The sequence below is a fragment of the Acinonyx jubatus genome, chromosome D1 (genome assembly GCF_027475565.1).
Source record: "Acinonyx jubatus isolate Ajub_Pintada_27869175 chromosome D1, VMU_Ajub_asm_v1.0, whole genome shotgun sequence".
NCBI lineage: Eukaryota > Metazoa > Chordata > Mammalia > Carnivora > Felidae > Acinonyx > Acinonyx jubatus.
In genome coordinates this window covers 41,068,720-41,081,186 of record NC_069390.1, presented here as the reverse complement: position 1 = coordinate 41,081,186, position 12,467 = coordinate 41,068,720, and the positions used below count along the sequence as shown (strand labels likewise).

Below are 12,467 nucleotides of genomic sequence, written 5' to 3'. Positions count from 1 at the left end.
ATAGTCTCAGAAGGGTGTGCTCTAGCCCATTCCCATTTAAGAGAAGCAGAGAGGGTGACTAACTTGTATTGCTCCCCTCCTCTGATCCCCTACTGCTGCTCTTCTCTCGATAATCCTTTGGCATATCCTGGGCCGGTGGGGGGGGTGGTGTGTTATGTGACAATGTAGGCCTGATGGAGGAGGCTTGTCAGACATTGGGGAAGTCTGTATTAGTTATTAGTTATCTATAGCTGTGTAACAACATTACTACAGATTTGGCAGCATTTAACCACACACATGTATTATCTCGGTTTCTGTGGGTCAAGAGTCAGGGCAGGGCTTGACTCGGTTCTTTGCTTAGGGTATCACGGTCTGCTACCAAGGTGTCAGCCAGGGCTGAGCTCTCATCTGGAGGTTCAACTAGGGAGGTATCTACTTCCCCACCTGCTGGGGGGTTGTCAGTAGCATTCAGTTCCTTGCAGCCATAGAACGGAGAGCTTCAGTGGTTTTGCTAGCTGTTGGCTAGAGAGGACCCTCGGCTCCTAAAGACCACTCACCATTCTGGTCATGTGAGATTCCCCAACATGGTCACTTGCTTCCTCACAGCCAGCAAAAGAGAGACTCCAGAGAGATGGGCTCTCCATCTTATGTAACATAAAAATGCAATCACATACACATAACCGTGTCCATCCCATCACCTTAGCCTTCCTTTTTCAGCTTGAAGCCTTCATAAGTCCTCCCCACACTCAAGGACAGGGGATTATACAAGAGCTTGAACCTCAGGAGTCAGGGACCATGGGAGTCAGTCTAGGAGTTTGTCCACCACACCAGGCAATAAGGCATTGTGGGGGTAGGGGGATCAATAGACCTGTCTTTGCCTCTCAGTGCCCAGATACCCTTGACCCCTGGGACACATGTGTCCTGAATCCTCTCCGGGAACCGTTTGCCAGAAAGGAGTGCAGCATTCTTCTCAGTGAGGTGTTTGAGACCTGCCACCCTGTGGTGAGTGGACCCCAGCCTCAACACTCCTGATTCCCTCCCCCACCTTCCCGGGATCCCTTCCGCTCTCAGAACCCCTGACTCCACAACCCATGCCTCAGAAGAGGTACCTCAGGTCTAGAAAGGAGATCCACCTCTGCCAATTCCCTGCCTCCAGCTGGCTCAGATGAGTCTGCCCTGTTTTCCCAGATTCCCAGATGACCCAGGACAGACAGCCAGACAAACAGCTTCCATGCCCCTCTTTTATTTTGAGAAAGAGAGTGGGAGAGGGGCAGGTGGAGAGAGAGAGAGAGAATTTTCTTATTGTTTATTTATTTTGAGAGAGAGAGAGAGAGAGAGAGAGAGAGAATATTTTTTTATTGTTGAGAGAGAGAGAAAGAAAGGGTGCGTGTGCATGCGCATGTACACGAGTAGGAGAGGGGGGAGAGAGAATCCCAAGCAGGCTCTGTGCTGTCAGCACAGAACCCCACACAGGACTCAGTCCCACAAACCAAACCATGAGATCATGACCTGAGCCGAAATCAAGAGTGAGATGCTCAATGGACTGAGCCACCCACACACCCCTTCCATGCCTTTTTCAAACCTGTCTCAATCTGGCTCTGATGAGGAAGTCCTTCTGAACAGTGAACAAAAACCCGTTATGCTGTGGCATCAGCCCGCTGCCTGTTCTGCCCTCAGAGGAGACAGAGGGGAGCTGGCGCTTAGCTTCACATGGTCCCCTCCAGGGCTTTCAAGGCTGCTGTTGGGCTGACCTTGGCTGTCTCTGGCCTTGGCTGGGAGTTCATACCCCACATCTGTTTCTCAGCCACATCCTTAGCCCTTGGATCCAATAGCATAGGCCTGGGGAAGGTGAGAGCTCAGTTCTCAAAAGTAGGATCTGTCTGGGCCATGGAGTTGTTTCCTTCTGAGTTGGCCACCTGTCTGCCCTCACCCCACCCGGGCAGCTCCCCCTGCCCTGTGGCCCCTTCATGTTTGTACCACTCCCTAAGGCTAAGTGGCATTGGTTGAGAAGCTGAAGAGCTAACATTCAGGAGCTGTCCTCTGACCTCTGACTTCTTACCTCCCTTAGGTCGATGTCACTTGGTTTTACTCAAACTGCCTGACAGACACATGTGGGTGCAACCGGGGTGGTGACTGTGAGTGTTTCTGTGCCAGCGTGTCTGCCTATGCCCACCAGTGCTGTCAGCATGGGGTGGCTGTGGACTGGAGGACCCCACACCTCTGCCGTGAGTATCCAGACCAATCAGCCAAGGTAAGGAGTGGGGACCCCTCTGTGGGCAGGCCCGTGGGGAGCCATCACTCTCTAGTGGCTAGTGTTTATTGAGTACTTGGTATGTTCCAGGCGCATCCTCCTCAGCTGGATACAGGTTTGCCTGTCTCTTTCATTGAATTTTTACAAAACCCTACGAAGTAGGACCATTTATTCCTGTTTTACAGTTGGGGAGCAGGTTAGACAGAGGCAGAGATTAAGTAACGTGCTCAAGGTCACATAGATTAGTGGTCAATCCAGGGCTCATCTTCAGATGGTCTGGCTGCAGACCTGTGCCCTTACCCACTCTACCAGAGGAGTGAGGAGCCCCGGGTTTCAGACCCACAGCTGCCATTTGCAAGCTGTGTGGCCTTAACCATTTGTGAATGGCCTTAACAAGTCATTCAGCCTCTCCAGGGCTCAATTTTCTCATCTGAAAAGTAGGAATAGACCTGCCCCACCAGTTTCATTGTGAGGATCAAATGGGATAGTGAATGTAAAAGCCGTTTGTCAGCTAACACACACAGGCCCCATCAGAGGCAGCACAAGACATCAGTTTATTTAGCGCAATGGTGGTCTGCAAACGCCTTGGGCTGTCTGCTCCTATCCTGTAAAAATATTTCCAGCATGCATGCATACATATACATAGATGCATGTACATAAATATACTGTTAGTAGTGTAAATGTATGTCATACAGCAGATATAAAAGTGAATATTTTAAAAATTAAATAAAATATGTAGAAAGTTAAATTATTCATTAACTTATTTTTTATTATTTGTTCCTGCACACCAGTGATCTTCCTGGTGCATTTATGCCTCACTTTGGGGTGCAGTGGTTATTACATAAGCCCTGGGGCCAGACTCTCTGGGTCAGAGGTCACCAAGTGGGGTGACCTGGGGCATGTTCTTCACGCTCTGACTCGTAGTCGAGGGCTGAGGGAACCATACCTACCTTGCAGGGTGCTATGAGCTGTCAGTGAGATAACACATGTAAAGCCCTTGGCACAGTGCTCTATGGTATTACTGAGGTCGCTGTCATTTTTTATGGGGACATGGGGCCGGCATGTCCTGAGCCCTGAGAGCTCCAGGCAGGATGACCCTAGGAAGAAGATGGAACAGAATCTTCCTTTGGCCTCCCTTTTATCTGTCCATCTTCCTCTGGACCCTCCCACTGCAGATGCTCTATGGATGCTCAGTGGTCCTCCCTCTATTGCTCAGGTAAAAATCCTTCTTGAAAGAGAAGGGAACACATATTTACAAGTACCTGCTGTGTGCCAGGCCCTGAGCCATCTCCGCGTTAACTCAATCTTTAGGGCTAGAGTGGAATAAAGGACACCTCACCTGGGACACAAGATTTAAGGGGCACCAAGATCTCAGTAATGGAGATAAATCACATTTTAAGGTAATTGTTTTAAAAACTCAAACTTAATGCAAAACTCTCTTCGGCTTCAGTGAACAAAAAGTCAAAGTTTTAAGTAATGACAGAATCAATATTATTGATTTTCCCTTCTGCCTCAGGATCCAGTGTGGCTCGGCAAGGCACTGTCATTGATCCTGTCCTTATTTAAAATTTTTGATATTTTGTTTATCGTGGGTATTTTTGCATTAACTTCAAAAATTTTTAAACGGTGTGTTAAAATACTATATATCTTAATTACTGAGATTTTTGATGCCCTCTTACATTTTGCACCCAAGGTAAGCATTTGCCTTACCCTAGTCCAGACCTCACAAATCTATGGGGCAGATACTAGTGGTGGTCCCATCTTATAAAGTAGGGCATTAAATTTCAGAAAGGTTGAGTAACTTGTCCCAGTATGCACAGTTGAAGAGTGAGAGAGATAGAATTTGAACTCAGGTCTGACTTTTCCAGACTATCTCCCCCAGACCTGGTACACACTTGAAACCAGAGACTCTGAGATCTAATTCTCTAGTTCAATCTTCTGAGTCAACAAGTGAGGAAAAGTTAGTACTTTCCCATAACCACATGGTGGGTCAATCTAACTGCTAGTGCTCTTTCTAGAGGTCAGTGACAAATGCAGTGGAGTTGGTGGCTCTCTTCAGACCATGCCTACAAGCGAGGGAGAATCCTCCTCAGCTTACCCAAGTGGTTCCTCATGGCCTTGCTTCTGGCTTTAGGTACCCCTGCAAGGTCCCCAGTTTACCCCAATGGACTAAAGAATCCATGTCTCAGGTCCCAGGGCAATAGGCTGTGGTGCTGGGCTGGGCCACTAGAGGGTGCGCTGAGCACACACTTGGAAGAGCTTGTCAAAACCTGATGGAAACTACACCCAGGGACCTGAAGAAGCCTTGGATCTTAGAGGCCCCTGGTTCCCTTCTACCCAAGGTTCTTGAAATACCAATTTGTACCTTGTGCTTGTATTCCTCCAGGACCTGCTATAACATTTCTTATTGGAGTTTCCACTTCTCGATTCTAACCTTGCCCTTTGGGGCCACACAAAACACACCATTCTGTCCAACATTCATTCATTCATTCATTCATTCATTTGATGCATGCTGAGTGCCTACTCTAGGCCAGGTTTTGAGCTTTGTGCTGGGGGTACAGAAAGGAGCCATGGTATTTCCTACACCTTAAGATATATGAATCCAGGGGCGCCTGGGTGGCTCAGTCGGTTGAGCGTCCGACTTCGGCTCAGGTCACGATCTCGCGGTCTGTGAGTTCGAGCCCTGCGTCGGGCTCTGGGCTGATGGCTCAGAGCCTGGAGCCTGTTTCCGATTCTGTGTCTCCCTCTCTCTCTGCCCCTCGCCCGTTCATGCTCTGTCTCTCTCTGTCCCAAAAATAAATAAACGTTGAAAAAAAAAATTAAAAAAAAAAAAAAGATATATGAATCCAGTGACCATGCCTAAATCTTGGAGTTTGGGAGGCAAGCTAAATCTGGGACAGCTGGGATTGCTAGGGGCCATGGCTCTGTCCATCTGTTCCAGGTTTCTCAAAAAGTCTTTTCTCTCTCTTTCAGCGTATGACTGTGACTTCTTTAACAAAGGTAAGCCCGTCTTCCCCAAGTGGAGTCTGGGGGGCTGAGCCACTGCCAGCCCTGCCCTGATGCCATAACAGCATCAGCCATCCTGAGGCCCTGCTGGCCCCAGAAGAGCTGTGACATGGGGCAGGGGGGGGAACCCCACCATGCAGGGAGAACCCAGACAGTGCAGAGACCACAGGGATGCCCTGGAATTCTGTCCCTAGAAGTTCCTGTGGCCTTTGTCCATAGCCCAGGCTGGGCCAGCTTCCCAGGAGTTGTTCTCACCCAGGATAGCTTCACCAGGAAGTTAAAACCCCATTTGCACAGTGTGCCACCCTGTGGCCTTCACAGTCTAGTTCATCAGGCCCATGGAATATTGTCTTGGGTCTCCTGAAGTTTTGAGTGGCAAAGGCAAGTTCAAACTGCTCTTTCTGAGGATGACTGGAGCAAAACCTATAGCTTGGCTTAGACTGTCAGATTCATCTTCAAATTTAGCCAAGGTCCCAGGGTACCAAGATATGCTCCAACTTCTGCACCTAATGCAGAAGGGTGAAAACACAGGTCATGACTAAAGACCCAAGGAAGGTTAATGTCCAGCATTAGAGCTCATTACTCAGTTTCATCACTAGGGTCATGGGCAATGGGGTGGGAAGTCAGATCTTGGCAGAGTTAGATGCTTCTCAGGTCCTTGGTATCATTCACATTTGACTTCTGGGCCCAGCTCCATTCTCTCCAGGTACCATGCCGTGAGCAGGCCTGTGTGGGGATAGGTCCAAGGCTTTGTCCTCAGTTTCCTGCATTATCAGATTTTGGTCTGTCCCGCTGGCAGAGTATAGCAAGTGAAATTGAGGGGGACAGACTAGAGACCAGGATACCAGTCAGGGGGTCTGCGAGAGGAGAGCTGGACCAGAGTAAAGCATGATAGTGCAGTGACTACAGGCCCTCCAAAATGTTAGCCCTTAGGGACTCCTGATGGCCAGGGGCTTCCTCCTGGCTATGAGGAATCTTTCTTTATAGGAATGAATCTGAAATAGGAGAATTGCAGTCCCTGGGACAGGCAAGGTCTGTCTGACATCAGGCAAAGACATTTCAGCAAGACAGCTCTGAGCAGAGTTTTCTCTCTTCTGTGGCATTTTCGGTGGCAGTCACTGGCAAAGGACAAGCTGTTTCTAGCATCCTCCACCCACTCACCCACCCACCCATCCATTCCTTGCTCTGCTCTTCTACCAACATTTTCTCTGGTCCAGGCCCTTGCTGGGTGTTGGGGAATCAGTGGTCAATGAGGCCTGTCACAGTAGCGTGTTGGCCCATGCTGGCTCTCTAAAACCACTGTGTACTCCTAACTCCACATTCAGTCCGTAGTTTGAAACTGACCACTGGCATGAGTATTCACGCCATGGAAATCAGCGAACGCTACAGATTGGGGTTTTGTTTGTTTGTTTGAAAGCTTATTGTCAGGCATTTAGTAGCACAGTGCTGCCTATTTCCCATCCGGTCTAGGAGACAGACATGGACCCTCCATCATGAACCTCATCATAAGAGCTGTGATCAGTGTGTGCCTTACTCCGAGGGCTGGGGGAGCGCAGAGGAGGAGGGATGACGTTTGTGTGTGGCGGGAGAGGGTGCAGGGAGAGCTTCGCCAAGGAGGTGACATTTGAGCTGGGCCCCAAAGGTTGAGTAGGCGTTTGCCAGGCGCAAAACAGGGAGGACTATTCTGAGTGGGCAGGACAGCATGAGGAGAGGCATGAGGTAGAACACAGCACGGCTTTTTCAAGGATGAGCCAGAGAAGTTCAGTGTGGCCAGGCAAGGGTGTGAGGAGGTAGGCGGGGGTCCCTGAATTCAATCTGGGCTCTTGGATTCTATCCTGACGGCAATGGGGAGCCATGGATGAGTCCCAGCAGGGAGTGTGACTAGAAAAGTGACTCAGACACCTGTGGGGAGGCAGCACTGGAAGCCAAGGGACACACCAGAGGCAGGGAAGTTGGTTATAAGATTATTGCCAGTTGTCTAGGAAACCCCATGGCCCTTTCCGACCTATACCAACAACTGTAGGCACCTAAGAGACACAAAAATGACACTTTGAGATAAGTAGGTAAACACTAATGTTGAGCCCAAGACTTCCTGGCCTTCCCTCAGGCCTTGTGTGGGCAGAGACCAGGTCTGATGTTAAGTATCAGAGATGACCCTGAATAGAGCAGTGGCTGTGGGACCGGCTCACGGAGAGACATTTGGTGGTGGTAGGTGGGCAGAGGTCTCCCGTGGGTGGCCTTGTTCTCAGGTTTCTTGTGAAATTGTTCAGGCACTGTGCAGAGGGGCATTTCCCATCAGGGACTGACAGCCTGGAGTTTACTTCCCTTCTTGTGGAATCGAGCTCCCTGAGATCCGGGGTGAGGGAAGCGACCAAGAGTAGCTCTCTTGCACCCTCTCTTTTCTCCACCTTTGGCAGGATGGGAGGTGGGCAAAGGCCCAGGGGGGCAGGGCTCACGACTGGGCCCCTTCTCTCCAGCACTAGGTAAGGGTCCCTACCAACTGGCCAGCTTGGCAGGTGGCAGTGTCCTGGTGGCCACCAAGGCTGCAGGCGGTGCCATAGTCCTAGTGAGTGCAGAGGACGTGGCTCCAGGGGACATTGTGAACTTCCTGCTGACAGCTGCACTGTACAAGGCCAAGGCTCACGGTAAGGCCTATCTCTAACCTCACCCTGCCCCTTGGTGGAGGGAGGCAGTTGCCAGAGGAGGGGAGGATGTTGAGGCCCTAAGCAATCTGCAGTAGCTGAAGAAAAGTGGGGCTTGGACAGGTGCCCCTTTCCCAGTTGAGACAGCCTTTTGGGTCAGGCTGTTAGTCTCTTCAAAGAGGTACCTTCCCTCTTCTCCCTGGAAAAAACAGGGAGGCCAAGGTCCTGATGTACCTTTGTACCTTGCTTTACGTCATTGCCTGTCGTACTCCAGAAAACCCTGGTGGCGACAACTGCTACCTCCTCTCCCTCTCCTCCTCCCCTCCTTCCTGCCCTCAGTCCTCTTTCCCCTCTCCTCCTCCTCCTCCTCTTCTTCCCTCTCCACCCCCATCTTTTCCTGCTTCTCCTTCTCTTCCTCTTCCCTTCCCTTCCATCCTTGAGACTGGATAGACTTCAAGTGCCAGAGGGGAGCTGGCTGATGACTCCAGGGGGCTTTCTTCTGTGAATGGAGGCGCAGGCTCTTTATTTGCTCAGGTAACGATCCTGAATTCTGGTCTGGCAGGTTACACAGACTGGGACACACCTGGAACCAGCTGCAGCCACCCAGGTCTCAGAAGGTCTGCAGACCCGGACAAGCTTAGCTTTAGCGGCATTGCCCTCCCTTAGGAGTTCGGTAATGTTTGAGGAGTGGCAGGAATCTTGCCTGGTGCAGAGAGACCCCTGGATGGTATTTTTGCTGGGCCCTGGGCCAGCCAAGGCCTCAGATGAACCAGTGCTAGGAAGTCTTTTCTTTGGCCATTTGTGTGTGTCCCAGTGTGCACGGTCACTGTGATCAGCATTTCTACCCCCGCATCCTGCTGGCCCCATCTAGTCAGTATCTTCCCAACCACAGGGATGGTCCATGCAGCCTGTCCTGGCATCAGCTGGAGCCATGCACCAAGATGCTTCTCAGAGAGTCCATCCCAATCTAAGGATTTAAGTTCTCAGATTCTCAGGGTCTGCTGTTTATCTAGTTAGGAGAACCTTTCCCCACACCCTCATCCTTGCCTCCCTTCCTCATGCCCTCCCTCCCTTTCACTGGGCCCTATTCCCAGGCCAGACACAGAGCTGGGTGCTGGGGCATCAGGGATGGAAAAGACACATCCCTGCCCACCAGAAGTCCACAGTCCCATCCAGGAGACAGACATGACATGATCAAAGGCAGTTAACAATGTCTGTGGGAACACTTGGGAGGAGCCCCTAAAGCAGTCTTGGGGAGTCAGGAGAGGCTTCTTAGAGTAAGTGGTGTTCCCTTGAGGGGTGGGAAGAAGCCAGAGAGGGACTTGTAAGCTGGGCTCAGGAGCTGGGCTTTTATTCTGAGGGCAGTGGGAAGCCATGGAAGGGCTTTCAGGAGGAGAGAGACACTCCAGCTCCTGCCCAGCCCCAGGCACAGCTGTGGGTGATGTTCATGGGGGTGTGAGCCAGGGGTACAGTAGGAGGTGCCAAGAGGAATCACGTCACCGCACAAGGAAGCCTGGGACTGGGCCACCCACCACCACCCAAAAGAGAGCACTCCCTCCCTAAACGTTCCTAATCCCCAGGTCCGTGTGTGGTCCTATTTAAAGAAGGGTGTCTCACAACCTTCTAGGTGCAGTAGGTCATCTACTTAGTGGGCATTTTCTGTTCTCCATTTAATATGTTAGTCCAGTAAGAAGTCCAGAGGGGGCGATGATTTTCCAGTGGTTTTATGGGCATGTTAAGCAGAACCCCAGGGTAGCCTGTCCTTGAAGAACATCACTGTGGACAGGATTCCCCAGAGTGAGGAGGCTGTGAAGCCCAGCCTCCACCTCAGTCAGGCCTGGGTCTCCTGGGCAGGTGGGAGCAGGGCCCAGTAAGGACCCAGGTCCCCACACCTACCCTATCCTGTGCTCCTTCCCTTATACTGTACCCAGGGTACTGGACAGCAGAAGAGAATGTGCCTTCTAGGTGAGATCTGGGGCGGCAGCATGGAAGTGTCCTTTGAACGGGGCCTTGAATGATGGAAAAGATTATGATGGGAAGAAATGGAGAGCAGAAAAAGTCACAGAGGGGAAGACTCAGCAATCATTCAGGCCTGAGCCTGTCACTCTTGGGAGTTTTGATGTCCTGTAGAATATATTAAAGGGACACAAGTCATAGCCTGGTGTATCACCGGGGAGGGTCAATTTGACTTGCAGATTTAGGGAGGAGGTTCCTTATTTATTAATAATAGTAGCTCACCCTGCTGTAGCACTTACCATGCGCTGGACACTATTCTCGGTGCTTCATAGATACCAACTCATTTAGACCTTAGGGCAGTTTTAGGAGGTAAGGTGCTGTTGTTTTCCCAAGTTACAGATGCGAGAACTGCGGCCCAGAGAAGTTAGGAAATTCACCCAAAGGTGCGTCACTCGTTAGTGACAGCAGCCAGTACTTCATCTGAACTGCTGTGCCATGCTGCCTCCCAAACACAGATGTAAAAAGAAATAAAATTTAGCGACTGGGAGGTAGAAGTCACTTGAATGCTTCAGGTAAAACACAAGACTTTTTACCTCAGGGTCTGCGTTCCAGCCTCTCCTCTGTTAAGAGGACTTAAATGGTTGAGAACTTTGATCTAGGCTGAGAGCAGCCTTCACAAAGAAGGAGGGCAAGTCCCCGAGAGGGAAAGTGCCTTGCCTGAGGTCACGCCGAGAACGTGAACAGGGCTGGGCTGGAACACAGCACCCTACCCCTCTGTGCTGCCTTGTGCCAGCTCCTGGATCCCATCCCTGGGGCTGACGGTGCAGAGGTTAAGATCCTGGGCTCTGGCCTTAGCCTGCCTGGGCTCCTAATCCTGCCTCCCTCGTCCACCATCGGTGTGACTCTGGGCCTCGCTTTCCTCATCTGTAAAATGGGAATAACAATATCATCTCCTTCTAACCTATTATAGATTTTACTTGTTTATTATGTTTGTCCTCCTCCCACTTGAATATAAGCTCCATCCCGGCAGGGATTTTTGTTGGTTTGTTTTTTCTTTTCCCTGTTGTGCCTAGAACAGTGCCTGGCACATGAAGGGCCCTCAGAAAACATGAGCTGCTGAATGAATGAATTTGCCACCTCCCAGGGCGCTCTTGGAATTTAATAAACCAGCAGGTAGAGGGCTTGCTTAGCGTTGTGTCTGGCACATAGTCATTGGTACATAGCAGTTGTTGTTATTACTGTTAACGATGAATCCTTCGTTCATGTGCCTCCTGTCTTCTCACAGCTGCTCAGGGAGGTGTAACAGGAGCTACATGGGCGGGAAGGGAAGACACATGAAGCCCCACGCTAGGTCTTTCACATACACTGTATTGTTTATCCCTCACAAGAGCCTAGGCACGTCAAGTCACTAGCCCACAAGGCAGCCGGCTGTGGCGGGCCGGGACTCCTGGACACCTGCTTGTGGATCTGGGGGCTGACAAAACCTGCAGGGCCCTGTGCAGGGGGTTATCCACCCAGAAACAAGCCCTACTTTCTAGAACTGGGCCTTTGTGGACACAGGAGAGAGGACAGCAGAGACCAATCATAGGGCTCAGAGCAAGCCCCTTCTCCTCTCGGGTTCACTATTTTCCCATCTGTGGCTTGGACTCGACATACCCCTCAGTCTGCCAGCTCTGACCATCTGGGATTCTGTGTGAAGCAGGACCGAGGTGGGGTCCCTGAAACCTGGCAAATCCCCAAACCCCAGCCTGGCCAATAGAATGTGACTCCTCCGGGGCGGCCGTTTCTGTCAGTCTATTCCCTGCTGCATCCCTAGCATCTAGAATTTCTCCTGGCACACAGAGTGTCCTCAAAATGTTTGCAGAGGAAGAAAGGAGGGAGGAGGGAAGGAAGGTGGGAGGAAGACACCTCCCCGAGGTTTGGCAGCTGGCAGCTTCTCCAACCTTCCACTTCCCTCAGGGAGAGGTGGTGTGCACAGAGGGGCAGCCAGCAGGCAGAAGTCGGTGGGCAGGCATGGAGGAGCAGGGCCCAGCTAATCCACAGGGCGTGTTGCTGTCCTGAGTCTCTGAGGTTCTGCGCCCCATATGGACCCGTCTCTGCGCTCACTTTACCCACCTGGCTCTTTGCAGACCCGGACGTGGTATCCCTGGAGGCAGCGGACAGACCCAACTTCTTCCTCCATGTCACAGCCAATGGGTCTGTGGAGCTGGCTAAGTGGCAGGGCAACGTTGCCTTCCACCACCATGCCTCCTTCTCACTGCACCGGGGGACGTGGCAGGCAGGCCTAGTGGCCCTAGAGTCACTGGCAGAGCCTGGGTCCTTCCTTTATGTGTTGGGGCCCACGCTGGTCCTGCGGCTGTATGAGCACACAGAGGTGTTCCGCCGGGGCACGTTCTTCCGCCTTCTAGGTAGGTGTCCCCCCTGCCATCACCCTCAGCCCCTCATCAGACTGCCCTTCCCACCCTCTCACACCACACCCTTCCAATCACCCTCAAGAGGCAGAATTCCCACTCTCCTGGCTCAGGGAGACCACCCTTGGGTGCTGCCCCTGAGATGGGATGTGGCCCAACCTCCATGTTGATGGCCTAGGGAGCCTGTGGGCAGTGGGGCTTGGGGCCCAGCCAGCTTCCTGG

The 12,467-nt window shown here is 51.5% G+C and overlaps 1 protein-coding gene across 1 annotated transcript in view; it reads left to right on the top strand.

The window, feature by feature from the left end:
- OTOG (otogelin) overlaps positions 1–12,467 on the top strand; it is a 91,234-nt gene that overhangs the window by 43,190 nt on the left and 35,577 nt on the right. The window contains exons 29-33 of the mRNA XM_027073251.2: positions 865–981; positions 2,048–2,204; positions 5,204–5,230; positions 7,714–7,881; positions 11,964–12,242. Coding sequence (XP_026929052.2) covers positions 865–981; positions 2,048–2,204; positions 5,204–5,230; positions 7,714–7,881; positions 11,964–12,242 — 748 coding nt within the window. The remainder of the gene's footprint in view (positions 1–864; positions 982–2,047; positions 2,205–5,203; positions 5,231–7,713; positions 7,882–11,963; positions 12,243–12,467) is intronic.